The sequence below is a fragment of the Neovison vison genome, chromosome 8 (assembly GCF_020171115.1).
Source record: "Neovison vison isolate M4711 chromosome 8, ASM_NN_V1, whole genome shotgun sequence".
Lineage (NCBI taxonomy): Eukaryota > Metazoa > Chordata > Mammalia > Carnivora > Mustelidae > Neogale > Neogale vison.
This window is the reverse complement of record NC_058098.1, coordinates 107,435,865-107,452,140: the sequence shown is the minus strand read 5'-3', so window position 1 is coordinate 107,452,140 and position 16,276 is coordinate 107,435,865. Positions and strand designations below refer to the sequence as shown.

Sequence of the window (16,276 nt, the reverse complement as noted above, 5' to 3'; positions counted from 1 at the left end):
TCTCCTTCTATGCACTCTCTCTACCCCAATAAATAAATAGGGGAGGCTGGGTGACTCACTTGCTTATGCATGTGTCTTCAGCTCAGGTCATGATCCCAGGGTCCGGGGTTGAGTCCTGCTTCGGGTTCCCTGCTCAGCAGGGAACCTGCTTCTCCCTCTCCCTGCGCCTACCTCTCTCTCTTGAATAAATAAATAAAATCTTTGATAAATAAATAAATACATTTTTTAATGCAGAATACAAGATGGGGAATTTTTAAAATTAACAGGTTTATACTAACATTTGTAAAATCTGCTTGCAAAGTCTGATGAACACACTCAATTATAGTAATATACTTGATTCAGTCTTCAAGAAAAGAAGTTCAACAACGTGTTTATAACCTTTGGTTCCTGCCAGTTCTGGTGATCTTTTTAAAAATGATTCAAACTATAGAAGGCTTCTGCATAAAAATGTTTATTAGATGATTATTTAAAGTGGAGACAGAATTAGAAACAAACTAAATATCAACAGTAGAATAGTAAGTGAATTAAGGTCTAGCCAGCTACTTTATGGGATACTGCAACCATTAAATTATGAAGAATTAATTATAATAACAGAAAATTATTTATAAGAAATAAGATACAAAGTCACTGTTGTGAACTATCCATGAAAACACAAAGTAGAGAAAGAATTGAGTGGAAATGGACCACAGTGGCATTCATGGTTAACGTTTAGATTTAGCTAAGCTGTGGTCACAACGTGATCCAACATTTCAGAAGGTTAAGACAAAAAGAAGTTTATTTCCTGGTCATGCAACAGTTCTGGGGTGGGTATAGAGGTGGGCAAGACAAGCTTCCCCCACACATGGCTCAGGGACCCAAAGTTTCTCTCTGGTGGGCCCTCCAGCAACTAGGGCCAGTCATCTCCATGTAGCCGACAGAAGGAGAAAGGACAGCCTGGGGAGTTTGTGGGGTGAAACCGGAAGTGCTGCTCATCACTTCCGAGCATATTCCGTGGGCGCTCACATGGCCACACAAACTACCAGGCATCTAGGAAATAAGAGCCATACGCTTGCCTGCTATTCTACTCTGTGAAGGAGAGGATGGATTTGGGGGGACAGCTAGTGGCTCCTGCTGCAGATTCTTTGGGAGCAATGGACAAGGAAGACAAAAACTTATGCCTTTCTATTTTCTAAGGTAAACATATGGAGAAATATCTAAAAAGTGACAGTCTGTAGTAGACTATATGATTATCAGAAAATCTAGAAATGCGCATGGTCTCAGAACACAGCTTAATCCATTACAAAATAGAAATCCATCCTGCCCCAAGTAAGTAGAAGGAACATGGAGAACATTCTTGGACATTCTCCCAGCCTTGGGAGTGACCGAGATGGGTATTCCCTGGAGGAAAAGGACGTCTGTTGTAGTAATAGTGCTGATAGTTTAGGGAGGGTTGGGAGTGCTCACAGAGTGGCAGGCTCTGTTAACCATCATAGTGTCTGTAGTCAGTAAGGTGGGTGTAGCCTGTGAATTTATAGATGAGAAAACAGACTGAGCATGGCTAAACGACTTGTCCAAAGTCACCCTCCTGGTGAATGGAAAGCTGGTATAATATTGGTGTTAACCCTCGAAGGGTTTCTATGAAGTCCTGGCAGGGAGGAGGTATGTGGTTGCTTGTTAGAGGATTAAGGTCATGTATCTAAAGTTCTTGGTGCTCAGGCCTTCACAACACCGTGACGTTACCAAAAAACGCATTGGCGATTGTCATGGAGGCTACAGAGACCCAGCTGGCTTAAAGTCCTCCATATGAAACTCACATTCCAAGACTTACTTACATGTGTTGCAATGGCAGCTTCCCAGAGCAAGCTATTGCCCCTTAAGTGCTAGTGGATTTACTACTTACCACTTTTTTTTTTTTTAAGATTTTACTTATTTATTTGACAGACAGAAATCACAAGTAGGCAGAGAGAGAGGGGGAAGCAAGCTCCCCGCCTAGCAGAGAGCCAGATGTGGGGTTCGATCCCAGGATGCTGGGATCATGACCTGAGCCAAAGGCAGAGACTTTAACCCATGGAGCCACCTAGGCGCCCCTACTTACTACTTTTTACTATTTACTACCATTGCTAAATTCCTATTATATAAGCTGGTATGGTACTGAATTCAGATGTAAATAATTTGGGCAATATTTCCTTTAAAACACTCTGAAAAAGTTGTAAGAAACTGTGTGGAAGTTTATGTACCAGAAAACTTATAAAAGCTCTCCAGCAGATGGTGCCAAAGTAATACCTCTGAAGACTTCTGGTCTGTAAATCTTGCCTTTAAAATTTTCTTTAATTTACTTTCCAAATGCCATTAAACAAATTTAGAGATGAAATTAAAAACAAAAACCAACAAACAAAAAAAGCTTTGTGAAAGTGGACACAAAGAGCACTGCCATCCCCAGAAAAAAATAATCAATGAATTGTATTATTATCAAATGCATTTGTGGATTTCGAGATCTGTGAATAGGACCAAACTTTCCTACAAATAACAACTCTAGGCAAAATTTCAATGACAACTACATGAAGACACTGGCAACAGACACAAAGCAGGGGGGCATAAGAAGGGACTCAACAACACTTGGATGAAGGGGATTACACTGGGTGATTTCCCCATTTTTTTAGGGCTTTTTCACCCCTAGCTGACCACAGTTCTTGTCAAATATAAAGATTAAACCTGGATATAAACCCTGATCTTTTCCTTGCTGAATTGGAAGAAGGCAGGGATTTGAACTGCAGTAGCCGCGAAGAGAAACCTCCCAAATCACAGGCTCACCCTGGACGATGCCTGTGTGGGACAGCCGCCACGCAGCCCACCCAAAGCCAAGAAAGTAGAACTGAGATTTCTGCTAACACGGGACAAAGTTTGACTTGAGTCCAACCCAGTAAACCGCCTGCTTACAAAAATGATGTGGGGGTGACGTCAGAGATAATGAGGGACTAAGGACCTCTGGAAGTTTGCCCCTTCATAAACAACAACAATAATAACAACAGTGAAAACCTCATAAAAACTTTCAGAATTAACTTTCAGAACTCTGGAAATTAATCAGTCTTGCAGCAACCTAAGGAAAATTTACTCAAGAAAAAATGCCTGAATTTCAGTAAGAACACCAAATTTTCCTTCCATCTGTCCTATTCCTTACCCTGTTTCCCAGCATAAGAGTGGCCTTCTAAATTAAGGGCCCACATTCCCAGTACTGCAGGGGGCATTCATTCCTTGGAATTCACAACTGGAAAGCCTTGTCTTTATTTGACCTGGGCCAGAGCTTGCCCAGGGTTAAAAACCTCTTCCTTGGGGAAGTTTGTTAAAAAATATTCTCGGTGAAGTGTTCTAATGTTGTTGCTGCCCGAGGCAATAAATAACAATGGAAGCAAATAATAGACTAACCAAAAGCCTCAAAAGGTAAAACTAAAAAGAAAAGCTCCAGTGTAGTTCTGGGAATCTAAAAGGCCACATGTCTATGTACGGCTTTGCACAGCACAGTATAAGCAGGAAGTGAAGTTTAAGTTAGACTCGTAAACTGGCTGTATGAGAGCTAACGTGTGTCCTACCCTACACACAAGCACCATGACAAACACCAGGAGATTTGTTGGTTCCCAGAATTTAAGGAAAATCCTGTCCAGTAGTTAGCTGACCACCAGATAACTGAATAGAGACTTCAATGGCCATGTATTAAATGATAGAGTTGTTAACAGAATTAGTTCAGAGATGTCACTAAACAAACATCACAACAAGCGGCAACAACAAAAACCCTGGGAAGAGGGAAAAAACTGATTTCAAGGGTTGCCGCATTTTTTATCCAGTTTTCACCAAAAAATCATGACACACACAAAGAAACAAGGGGCGGGGGGCACCTGGATGACTCAGTTGTTAAGCGTCCGCCTTCTGCTCAGTTCACGATTCCAGGGTCCTGGGATGAAGCCCTGCATCAGGCTCCCTGCTCAGCGGGAAGCCTGCTTCTCCCTCTCCCTCTGCCCCTGCTTATGTTCCCTCTCTTGCTCACTCTCTCTCTCTCTCTGTCAAATAAATAAATAAAATCTTTTTTAAAATAAGGGGAATAAGCAATTGATATAAAATGTTCTCGAGAAAGACCAGATGTTGGACTTACTAGACAAGCACTTTAAGTCAGCTATTTTAATTCATTTTTAAAAATTTATTTGTTTGAGAGGGAGAATGAATGAGAGAGAGGGCAGGAGTGCATTCACAAGCCAGGAAGAGGCAGCGGGAGGGAGAAGCAGATTCCCTCCACAACCCCCGAGCAGGGAGCCCAATGTGGGGCTCAATCTCAGGACCCTAGTACCATGACCCAAGCTGAAGGCAGGTGCTTAACCGACTGAGCCACCCAGGTGCCCCTACGTCAGCTATTTTAAATATGTTCAATGACCTAAAGGAAACCGCATCAAAACAACTAAATAAAGTATGAGAACAACAGCTCACCAAATAAATACTATCAGTAAAGAGATAACAATTGTAATATGAGTCAAATGGGGTGCCTGGGTGGCTCAGTCAGTTAAGCATCTGCCTTTGGCTCAGGTTGTGATCCTAGGGTCTTCGGATCAGGCCCCACATCAGGCTCCCTGCTCAGCAGGAAGCCTGCTCCTCCCTCTTCCTTTGCCTCCCCCCAACCCTTGTGCTCTGTCTCGCATGTTATCTCTCTCTTGAATAATAAAATCTTGTTTAAAAAGATTCTTTTAGGGGCGCCTGGGTGGCTCAGTGGGTTAAAGCCTCTGCCTTTGGCTCAGATCGTGATCCCAGGGCCTGGGATTGAGCCCTGCATCGGGCTCTCTGCTCAGCAGGGAGCCTGCTTCCCCCTCTCTCTCTGCTTGCCTCTCTGCCTAGTTGTGATCTCTGTCTGTCAAATAAACAAACAAAATCTTAAAAAAAAAAAAAAATTTTAAAAAATCTTTTTTTAAATAATTTAAATCAGTGGGTTGAGCCTCCACCTTCAGCTCAGGTCATGATCTCGGGGTCCTAGGATCAAGCCCTACATCAGGCTCTCTGCTCAGTGGGGAGCCTGCTTCCCCCTCCCCCTCTGCCTGCCTCTCTGCCTACTTGTGATCTCTCTCTGTGTCAAATAAATGAATAAAATTTTTTTAAAAGAATAAAAATGAGCCAAATAGACAGTAAATAGAAATACTTTTCTGTTGAGGAGTATAGTAACTGAAATGAAAAATTTACTAGAAGCCCAACAGCAGTCTGAATTAGGCAGAATAAAGAATCAGTGAACTTGAATATAGGTCAATTGAGATTAGTCAGTCTGGGGGATAGCAAGTAAATAGAGAAAAGAAAAACGAACAGAGCCTCCGAGGCATGTGGGTCAGCATCAAACACATCAATATACGCATAATGGGAAAATCTGAAAGAGAGGAGAGTAGGAAAGAGGCAGAAAGAATATTTGAAGAAATAACAGCTGAAAACTCCCCACCTTGGTGAAAAAAACATTAATTTATACATCCAGGAAGATCAGCAAACTCCAAGTGGTATAAACTTATACAGATCCATACTGAAATACATCATAATCAAACTGGCAAAAGTCAAAGAGAATTCTAAAAGCAACAAGGGAAAAGTGACTCATCACATACCAGCCATACTCAATAAGATTAAAAGCTCTCTTTTCATCAGAAAACATGGGGGCTAGAAGGCAAGGGGATGACATATCCAAAGTAGTGAAAGGGGGGGGGGAACCCATCAACCAAGAATTTAATATCCAGGAGAACTATCCATCAAAAATGAAGGAAAAATAAAGATACTCCCAGAGAAACAAAACCAGAGTTTTTTGCTAACAGTCCTGCCCTACAAGAAATGCTAAAGAGAGAGCTTTAGGCTGAAATGAAATAACACTAAACAGCAACTGGAATGAAGCCATAAGTGAAACCAGTAAAGGCAATTATGTAGATAATTACAAAAGACAATATATTTTTGGTTTGTAACCCCTGTTAATCATTTCAAAGAACAAGCTTCCCGTTCACTTTATTGATGTAGTGTGAAAGCATGCTGTAGTGCCCCAAATTGGCAGGGCTGTGCCCCAAGTTGGCACTCAAAAAAATTTTGTGTAATGAGTGAATTGGACCATCACTGCACTCCTTCTAGATCACCCCCCATCCCTGTTTCTACCTGGTTTTGCTGGGTCAGTCTAACATGCTGGGCTTTGTTCCCAGGACCCTTTGTTGGTGTTTGGGGGTGGGGGGAGGCTGATGACATTTAGAATCACAGATAAGGGGTGAAGGTGGGAAAGGGAGAGAAGCAACCCCAAATGAGCCAACAGGCAAAATAAGCATATGAACCCCACAGCGCAAGCAACATGGTGTGGGACACTACAGGGGACAGAGAACCCTACAGGACAGCTTTGGAATGGTTGTTTCAGGCTGGGTGCTACTTCTGATTGGGCATTAAACAGATTTCTGCAGCAAATCTTCCTTTCCTGTTTTGCACCCCAACATTACGCAGGGAACACAAGTGTATCAGCAAAAACACTGATCCCAGAAGATGATCATTGATTCTGTCAAAAAATTTTAAAAATATTTTCTTTAGATGTGTGGATACCCAACCCCCCAGCCCAGACAATCCCTGACATTCAGGAATATTCTCTTGAAAACTAAACATAGAGGAAACAGAAGAAGTAATATAGAGGATGGACCCAATTTGTGTAAGTCAAAGGTTGGTTTTTGGAGACCCAAATATATAGCACATTGGGCTTATTTTCACAGTTTGCTTTCAGACAGCTCTGATGGGTTCTGGGCTGCCTTGACCCCTGTGGGTCAAGGGCAGTTGGAGACAGAGAGAAAAGGGGCAGTACTGCTGGGGCAGTAGGACCTTAGAAAGCTAATTCAGAGCAGACACCAAGCATTAAATGGAAGATGGCCATAGGACAAGAGCAAAAAACAAATTAGTAGACAGGGGGTAAAAAAAATCCCTGTTGAAATTCAGAAATGCTTAAAAAATAGAAAAAGAAAGAGGAAGGAAGGGAGGGAGGAACAGGAGAAGAGAGGGGAGGGGAGGGAGTGGAGGAGAGGAGAGGAAAAAGACAACACAGAAGAAAAAAATTCTGTAACTGTGACTAAATTCCTGAAATCCTGGACATGTGTATTTAAGTGAAAGGTGCTAGGGGTAGAAGGTAGCCTATGCTGGAGACAGCACAGCTCTGGGAAAGACCTGAGTCTGGGGTTTACATACCGTGGGCAAGTCACTCAACCATGCCCAGATTCAGCTTTATGAATCCACAGAGAGGGCAAGAGAGGAAAAAAGAACGCTTCCTTCCATGTGCCAAAGTCTGGCTCCCAGTTCACAGCCAGAAGCAGGCTGAGAAGTCTTGGCCTCCAGGAGAGGTCACCATGTAAACAGGAGGTGGGATAAAGTACACACGAAACACAGCCACACCAGCCAGAACCCAATCTTTCATTAGTGGCAGGGAGAGAGAAGGGTAAGTGATGGAGGCTGAGGGAGCACTGGCTTTGGCATCAAGGGCAAACATATGATAGTTTGAGGCAGAAAACCATAATTTCCACAGGCTTCCTGGGATGGGACCACTGCTGCCTGGTCCCTCCACTTGGACTGGGAAAAGCAAGGTTTTGCCCAGTCTCCAGGAGCGCAAACTGAGATTACATGGGCCCCGCTCTACTTCCTGTGACAGGAAAGTGGAGGGAGAAGCACAGTAGGATTTCCTGGATAATGAATGCTCAGGTGGCCAGCCTTCACCACACCCTCGCTTTCCAGGGGACTCCAACTTTCCTTCCTGCCTTCCAGTGGAACTCTTGGTCTGAGACGACAGTCTTCTGAGCTCCATTCCTGGAGCTCTGAGTGGGCTCTGCTAAATGAAATGCGGAAAGGAAAAATAGATTTGAGCCTTGGCCAGACTTGGTGTGCACCATGACATCTGCAGTGTTGCCTTCTGAAAACATTCTTCAGTAAGAACTTAAATAATGTTTTCCAAGAGCTTGGGGCTGAAGCCATCTGATTCCTTCCACAGCCCCAGGATGCAAGGGACTTCGGACCACTCGTGTCTGTCCTTCCCAGCGGGATTTCCCACCGACTTCAGCAAAGCATCCAAGGCATCTGATAACCTGGCCTTGGCCTTCGTTTTAAACGGAGTTCCTCCTTCAGGTTGGGGAGGGGAGAACAATCAATGAGGACAGGAGATTCTTGGTCCCCGTCACGTGTGTTCTCATTCCCCACTAGCATGACTGAGAAGGGCACTCGTCCACTCGATGGAGAACTTGGTCTAGCTTAGGAAGCCCGTCTCCCGGCCGGGCCGGTGCTGCTCTCTGAACGCCGAGCTGGAGCGGGATCGCCACTCCGCCACCCCCGGCCGGCGACTCGCGTCTCGGGCTCCCCAGCGGGGCCAGGGGACCGTCAAGGGCTGGGGGCGGCCCGTCCGGGGTGGGCTGGCGGCCGGGCGCGCGTGCGGGGCACCGGCCACGCGGCCTCGGCCGTCCTGGCCCGCGAGGCCCTCCGGATGCCCGCGCTCGTCCTCGGCGTCGCGCCCGGCCTCCTCGGGGAGCCGCGCGGGTTGGGCGCGCTCCCAGGCGCATTCCTGGCCGGGCAGCCCCTCCTCCTCGGCCTCGGCCCGGGGGCTGGCGCCTCCCCGCCTCGCCGGGGCTGTCTCGTGCGGGCGGCTGCGGACGCTCGTGGCCCGCGCGCGGCGCACCTGGACCCGAGACGGCTCCAGCCGCGCTCCGGGGCTCCCGCCGCCCTCCCTGCGCCAGCCGCTGCCGTGCCGCGGCGTGGGCCGGCCCGAGGCGGGGTCTCCCCTTCCCCAGCCGCGCGGTTCCCACCGGCAAGATGGTGCCCTGCTGTCCCCGCGCGCTCCTGCTGCCGCTGCTGCTGCTCCTCGCCTGCCCCGCGTCGCGGGCTTCCCAGGTCAGTGCCCTCCCGCCTCTCGCCCGTCCGGCTTGCCGGAGAGGCAACGCCAAGGACTTGGGCTCGTGGCTCGGCGCTTAGAGGCTTGGGCAGGGAGCGCGGAGCGGCTCTCGGGACCCCCCAGCCTGTCACCTGAGCCGCATCGCGGGCCGGGCGCCTGGGAAGACCCGGGCTGGTCCAGCGGCGCCGTCTGGGCGACAGCCTCGGTCCGCGGGGGACAGGGCTCCGCGTGACGATCGTGGGTCGTTGGAAGGTGTCCCTGGGACGTATGAGACGCCGGGCTTTGGTGGGGCTCCCCCCTGGAGCTCCTGGTCACCCCGTGAGGGTGGAGACTGTCCCCGCCCTCCAGCTCCCAACATTCAAATTTCTAACTGAAACCTCTTTCCCACCGCCTCGGAGTTTAAGCGCGCGCGGAGTCGGCGAGCGGCGTTTGCGCTGCGCGGGCAGAGGCGGGCCGGGAGGTCTCTGAAGCCGTCGCATCGCGCGCTTAGGGGGCCTTAGATTTGGGACTGCGTTTTCTTTCCCGCCCTGACAGCTTGCCGTTTCGTTTTTCTCTCCCTGCCGTTTGTGTTTGTTGGAGTCTCACTGGGTTTATTTATTGGACCAGATTCACTTTTTATACTCACCAGTAAGAACCGATGGTTAAAATTGAGATAAGAATGCAGATAAAAATACATCTTCCCATAGGTGGAAGGTGGAACTGGAATTGCTGAATTCTGAGCCAGCAACCGCCAGACTGGCCCTGGCGGCGGGAGACCCCTCCCCTGTGGTTGGCGTGGCCCGCGGCCCGGCATCACCAGCCTAAGCGGTACCAGTGGCGGAGGCAGAAGGAAAGCCTGCATTGACTCACTGAAAGCCCCATGAGTGCCCGGTTCTTGGCTAAGCATCATCCACGCCCTTAAATCTCAGAGCAGCCCTATGAGGTGGGGAGCACTGTCATCCCCATTTTGCAAAGGAGAGAACGGAGGCCCGAGGGGATTAAGGTCACACGGCCAAGGAGTAGAGAAAATTCAGTCCCTCTCCTTGGATTCTAAACCTTTCCCCCTTCCCCGCCGACACTGGTTTATCGTCTAAATTCCTGAAGCAGGTGGGCACACTCACAGCCACCTAGAAGCCCCCGGGGTGCAGGAAGGAATTCCAGGCAGGGAGAACGCAGTTGAGACCGGAGGTGGGTGGTGTGAGTGCAGAAGTTGGGAGTAGGGGGCGCCTGGGAGGCGCAGTTGGTTAAGGGCCCCACTCTTGATTCGGGTTCCGGTAGTGATCTCAGGGTCCTGATCTAGGAGTGATGAGATCGTCCTTGGGTGGGGCACCGCGCTCAGCGCAAAACTGCTTAAGAGGCTCTCCCTCTGCCCTTTCCCACTTGCATGCATGCGCTTTCTCCCTCTCTCTCAAGTAAGTAAATAAATAAATCTTCTTCAAGAATTTAAAAAAAAAAAAAAAGTGGTCAGCAGGAAGCCATTCAGCCACCAGGCAGCAGGGGCTAGTCTGAGGCCACCCGAAACCACCAACAGAGCAAGGGATCTCCCACCCACTTTGCAGAAGACAAAACAAAACAAAACACCAGGCCCAGAGGCAAAGGCCAGAAGTGTAGGGTAGGCACATCTAGCCGAGCCCTCCGAGGGGGAGAATGGACGGGATGTACCAGCAGATTCTGGGTCCCTGGCTCTGCCACTGGCTCTCCGGGTTACCCAGACAACAGCAGAGACCCTGACAGCTCGTAGATGTCTTTGGCTGCTGCAGAGGCAGAAAATGAGCCCTCTCAGGCTCGGGTCCCCAATCCCTGCCTCCTTGGGCTTTGTGAGGGGGAAAGGGAACAAAAGGGATTGTCTATAGAAGTTGGTTTAAAAAGTTCTTGTGAAAGCGTCCTTCATCCAAAGTCTCTGGGGTCTCCCCGCCCAGGCCCTACCTGGGGGAGCCTGATAGGTAAACCATAAAGAAGACCCCAGAAACACTTTTTACTGGGCTTCTTCTCATGTCTCCTGTCCTTGCTCTAATAAGCACCCCTTTGCCGAGGCCTTCCCAACCCCATGCTAAATGAGTCTCCTCCCTGCCCTTGTGTTTCCTATTTTGGTTCCATGAAAGGCTCTGGAATAGGATCACATTTGTAATAGTTTCTTCTGGTAGAATTTGAATTTATTGTCTGTCTGCTCCACTACAGGGCCCCAGGGCCAGGAACCATATCTGGGATTTTTACCCAGGGACCCCACATAGCTGGAGTTCAGCAGAATGAAGGGAGTGTGGTCATGCTGGTGCTGCTCTGAGCAGGACAGAGCTGGGCGGTCTCAGGGTAAACCTTGGCTGCACATCATGTCACCTGGGAATCTTCTAGAAATCTTGATGCCAGCCTTATCCCAGAGAATCTGATTCAGCTGGTCTGGGTTGGGGCTCAGGCATCAGTTTTTTTTTTTAAGTGTCCCTAGTGATTTGAATCAGACAGTGCCTGAGACCCAGTGGACCCAGAGTTAAAAGCTGCAGACCTAGGAAAGGGCCACGGAGGGGGGCGGTGGTTCAGAGTGGACAAAGAATTGGGCTCACGAGGACCTGAAGGGTCATGGCATAGCTGGAGTTGACCTGATCTGAACACGTGATGAGCCTGGGGCTCTTGAACCCAACAATTAGGCTTGCTGGCCGGTGGAGACACAGCCCGCGTTTGGAGAGTAAATGGCACTCATGGGACCATCGGCTGCCTCAGGGAGATGGGCAGAGTCCACGGCCATCCAAGAACCTCTAGCTCGAGGCAGTGGGAGTTCCTCACGGTAGCCCCCACTGGGGGTCCTCTGTTAACCAGGAAATGTGCTCACTTTGTTCCAGTAGGTGCATGCCCAAGGAAGCATGATAGGCGTGTGTCTGTGAGTGTGTGCATGTGTCTGTGTGCTAGGGCCCGTGAGTATAACTGTGTCTGCATGAATGGGTGGTTGTGTTTGCTACGGGGTGTGTATATGCATGCATATCTGTGGGGTGTGTGTGTGTGTGTTATAGGATGGGGGAGGCTGCTTTCTGGAAGAGTCTGGAGCAGTAGTCTCATGGGAATGGACAGTATCATCCCCTCTCCTGCCATCGCCCTCCGTGGCATTCCACTTCTGTCCCTCTTGTCAGTGCCAGTGCCCTGAGTCACTTTGCAGTGGTTTTGTGATTAGCTGGATGGGAGCAGGTGTTGGGAGGAAGGAGGGCAGGTTGAGCAGCGTGGGGATCCCACGAGTGGGGGCCCTTTCTTAAAACTACTGCCCACTCTGTGGCCTTCCCACTGGAAGAGAAACAGCCCTGTTGGGGAGACAAGAAAGGGAAATGCAACAACCCCCCCCTTCTCCTCTCCACAACAGCTATAGGCGGACAAGGAAGGCAGGGTCTCAGCTTCCTCCTTGCCTGGGGGGTGGTTCAGAAGGCTTTCCCTTCCCCAAAACTTCTCCTTGTGAACAGACGTCACAGGGTTTCAAATTCCATCATTAGAGGTTCATTCCTTTGGTGAGCTTCTCCCATTGGCTTTTTACAGTTGAATGAAGAAAACCTCCAGTTTTTGGAATACATTGCCATGATTTGTACCATAGAACTATGTTCCATATGTGGTAACCACCACCACAGTCAGGAGACTGCACCACTGCCCAGAACTGATCTGTCCTTCATTGCCATAGTTTTGTCTTCTCCACAATATCATACAAATGGAATCTACAAACTCATAGCCTTTTGAGTCCGGCTTTTTAAAATTTAGCATAATGCAGAAGAGAAGAGTCTTCTGTGTTGTTCCAGGTCTGCACTATAGGCTATAGGTCGTTTTACTCATAGTGTGACGGAATCCGATTCCGTGGGCTAGGCGTACCACAGTCTGTGCATTGGTTCACTCACTGAACGGAGTGGACACCTAGTGTCATTTCTCTTTTTTGGTGATCACGAATGAAGCTGCTATAAACATTCTCATGCAGCTTTTGTGTGTGTGAGTAAATACGAATATTCATTTCTCTCAGGCAAATATCTAGGAGTGAGACTACAGGGTCATACGGTAAATGTAAACTTCACTTGGTAAGAAACTGCCAAACAGTCTTCCATATTAGTTGCATCGTTTTACATTGCCACCAGCAATGGATAAAAAGACTCTGTCACTCTACATGCTTACCACTTAGTAATGTCAGGTTGGTTGGTTGGTTTCCAAGCCATTCTGATAGGTATGCAGTGGTATCTTATTATGGTTTTCATCTCCATTTCCCTAAGGACTACTAAAATTGAGAATCTTTTTTGCCTAATATTGAAAATCTTATTTGCCCTGAGTGGTCTATTGGGTAAAGTGTCTGCCCCTTTAAGAAATGGATTAATTTCTTACTGTTCAGTTGTAGGTGTTCTTTATATAGTCTCATTACTAGTCTTTTTCAGGTATGTGAACCGGAAATATTTTCTCTCAGTCGGTAGCTTGTCCACCCCAGAGCAAACATTTTAAATTTTGGTGAATCTAAACTGATCATTTTTTTTTTAATTTTTATGGATCATGCCTTTGATGTCAAGTCTGAGAACTCTTTGCCCCACTCCAGGTCCTGAAATTTCTCTTCTGTATTTTCTTCCAATTTTTTGCATAGTTTTGCATTCTGACATTTAGATCTGTGATCTATTTGGAGTTAATGTTTGCACAAAGGGTGAGTTTTCTGTTGGGGATTGCTTTTTGCATATAGATTTCCAACTGTGCCAACATTGTTGAGAAGATGGTTGAGTTGCCATTGAATTATCACCGCAACTTTGACAAAAATCAGTTCGTCATGCAGGTACAGGACTATTTCTGCCAGTAACCCACTATCTTGATTACTGTAATTCTATAGTAAGGTTTCAAATCAGGTAGGTTTTAAGATGTTGTTATTCTTTTCCAAAATTGTCTTGACTATTCTAGTTTCTTTTCCTTTCCATTAAAATCTTAGAATTAGCTTGTCTATTTCTTCTAGATAAGACATTCTATTGGAATTTTGATTGGGATTACATTAATGCTATTGATCGATTAGAGGGGAATTGGCATCTTAACAATATTGGGTCTTCCAGTCTATGTACATAATACATCTGTCCATTTATCTAGACCTTTGATTTCTTTCATCAACATTTAAAATTTTTTAAAATAAATATGCTTTGTTAGATTTATACCTAAGTGTTTAATTTTTGGAGCTCCTTTAAATGGTATTATTTTATTAAATTTTCATTTCCAGTGGTATATTCCTTGTATATGGACATCTAATGGATTTTTCTTTGTTGACCAAGTATCCTGTGACATTGTGGAACTCACTTATTATGGAGTTTTGTTTTTATTTTTTATTTTGTAGATTCTCTCTAGGTTTTTTACATAAACAGTTGTGTCATCTGTGAATATGGGCAGTTTAATCTCTTCCATGCTAATTTATGTGCCATTGGTTTATTTGTTTAGCCCTATTACACTGACCGAAACCTCCAGTACTATGTTGAATAGGGAAGTGAACATCCTTGCCTTGTTCTAGAACTTAGGGAGAAAACATTCAGTTTTACTCATAGTGTGACGGAGTTTGGGGGGGTTACATTAAGTGTAGGTTTTTTGTAGATGTCATTTGGCAAGATTTCTTTTAAAACATAATTTGGGAGAGTATTATGAATGAATGTTGAATTTTGTCATGTGCTTTTTTTCTGCTTGAATTGATACGATCCAGTGGTTTTTCTTCAGTCTGTTAAAAAGATGGATGACAAATTGATTTTCTTTCTTTCTTTCTTTCTTTTATATATTTTATTTATTTATTTGACAGAGAGAGAGATCACAAGTAGACAGAGGAAGGCGGGGGGGGGGGGAGCAGGCTCCCTGCTGAGCAGAGAGCAAGATGCAGGACTTGATCCCAGAACCCTGAGATCATGACCTGAGCCCAAAGCAGAGGCTTAACTCACTGAGCCACCCAGGTGCCCCGACCTCGGTTGATTTTCTATTTTGAAACCAGCCTTGCAGTCCCACATAATCCTAACTGGTTGTGGCTTTATTTCTCTATTTATATATATATTTCTCTGTATTCCTCTGTATTTATGGATTGCATTTGCTAATATTTTGTGAGAATTTTTGCCTGTTTTCCTGAGGGACATCGGTATAGAGTAGGGGTCTGCACATTGTGGCCCTGTGGCCACATCCAGCACCCACCCCACCCCCACCCCCACACCTGCCCCCACCGTCAAATCTGGCCATACCCATATATTTACATATTTGTGCATCTGCTTTTTGCCCTACAATTGCAGACTTGAGAGGTTGCACCAGAAGCCATATGGGCTTCAAAAAAGGAAATATGTACTTCTTGGCCCTCTGCAGATAACGTTTGCCGACCCCTGGTCCCGTCTTTGCAGGGTCCTGTTACCCGGGTAGTGCTGGCTTCATAAAATGAGCGAAGTGTTCCTTCTGTTTTCTGGAAGAGATTGTGTAGGATTTGTCAGTTCTTGAAATGTTTGGTAGAATTTACCAATGAAATCATGTGGGCCTGGAGACTTCTTTTCTGGAAGGTTTTGCGCTATGAATTCAATTTCTTTGACAGATACAGAACTGTTTGGGTTAGCTTTCTTCTTTGGGTAAGTTTTGGTAGTTTGTGCCTTTCAAAACACAGATCTGTAGTTCTCTCTCTCTTGAAACAACTGCTTCTGAATGCCCTGGAGTTTACTCCACGTTCTAAACAGCCAGTCTCCTGTGATGACAGATAGATACTCTGTTCCATTGTTCACACCCAGCCAAATAGTCTACTAGGATTAATGCTCTTTCTTGTGCAACTCTGTGGTTGTCTTGAAGTTTCTCCCTCTTTGCCTTCAGTTGAATACATAAGCACCATGGTTTCTAGCTCTTTCCTATTCCACGCTCTGTCCGGGCTGCTTTCCCTTGGAGCCTGTATTCCCCAGTCCCGCTGACCCTGACTTTGGCTGCCTGCTCTTCTGAGCTGGAGTCTATGTTTTATAGATCATACCTCTTCCTCTTTCTTGGCTTCCTCCCTTGTTTTTTTGAACGCATCCCCAGGAAAATGATGTTTTAATTTGCACTCGTTAGGCATTCCCAGACCACTTTCCTACTGTAGCTATTACCATTTTTCCACACCGACCCTTTAAAGCAGTCAGCAGTAGCACCGCTATCCCCAGGCTGTCCATGGGGGTCTTGAGGCGCCCCGGAAAGTGGCCGTGGAATCCTCTCGTGGGGAGCACGGCCACGGGCAGGAAGAAGTTAGGGGAGGACCGCTGCCCTACCACTCTCCCCTCCTGACTGAGTCCAGGAAGGGGGGATCCGAGGCGGAGTCCTTGGTCTGCGATGAATGACATGAGGGGTCAAAGGGGGAAAACCCGAGGAGCTTGTCTGTCCCCAGCAGAGCGGGGGGCAGCTCAGCCCGGTCAGCGGCGCTGCTGCTTCGGGTCCATCGCTCGGCCCTGCCCCGCGTCTAGGCTGACAGGGCTCGTT

General features: G+C 47.0%; 1 protein-coding gene across 1 annotated transcript in view; it reads left to right on the top strand.

Annotated features, from left to right (window-relative positions):
• The first annotated feature begins 13,556 nt into the window (after positions 1-13,556).
• Positions 13,557-16,276, top strand: part of FBLN7 (fibulin 7) — a 41,739-nt gene continuing 39,019 nt past the window's right edge. The window contains exon 1 of the mRNA XM_044262234.1: positions 13,557-13,616. Coding sequence (XP_044118169.1) covers positions 13,557-13,616 — 60 coding nt within the window. The remainder of the gene's footprint in view (positions 13,617-16,276) is intronic.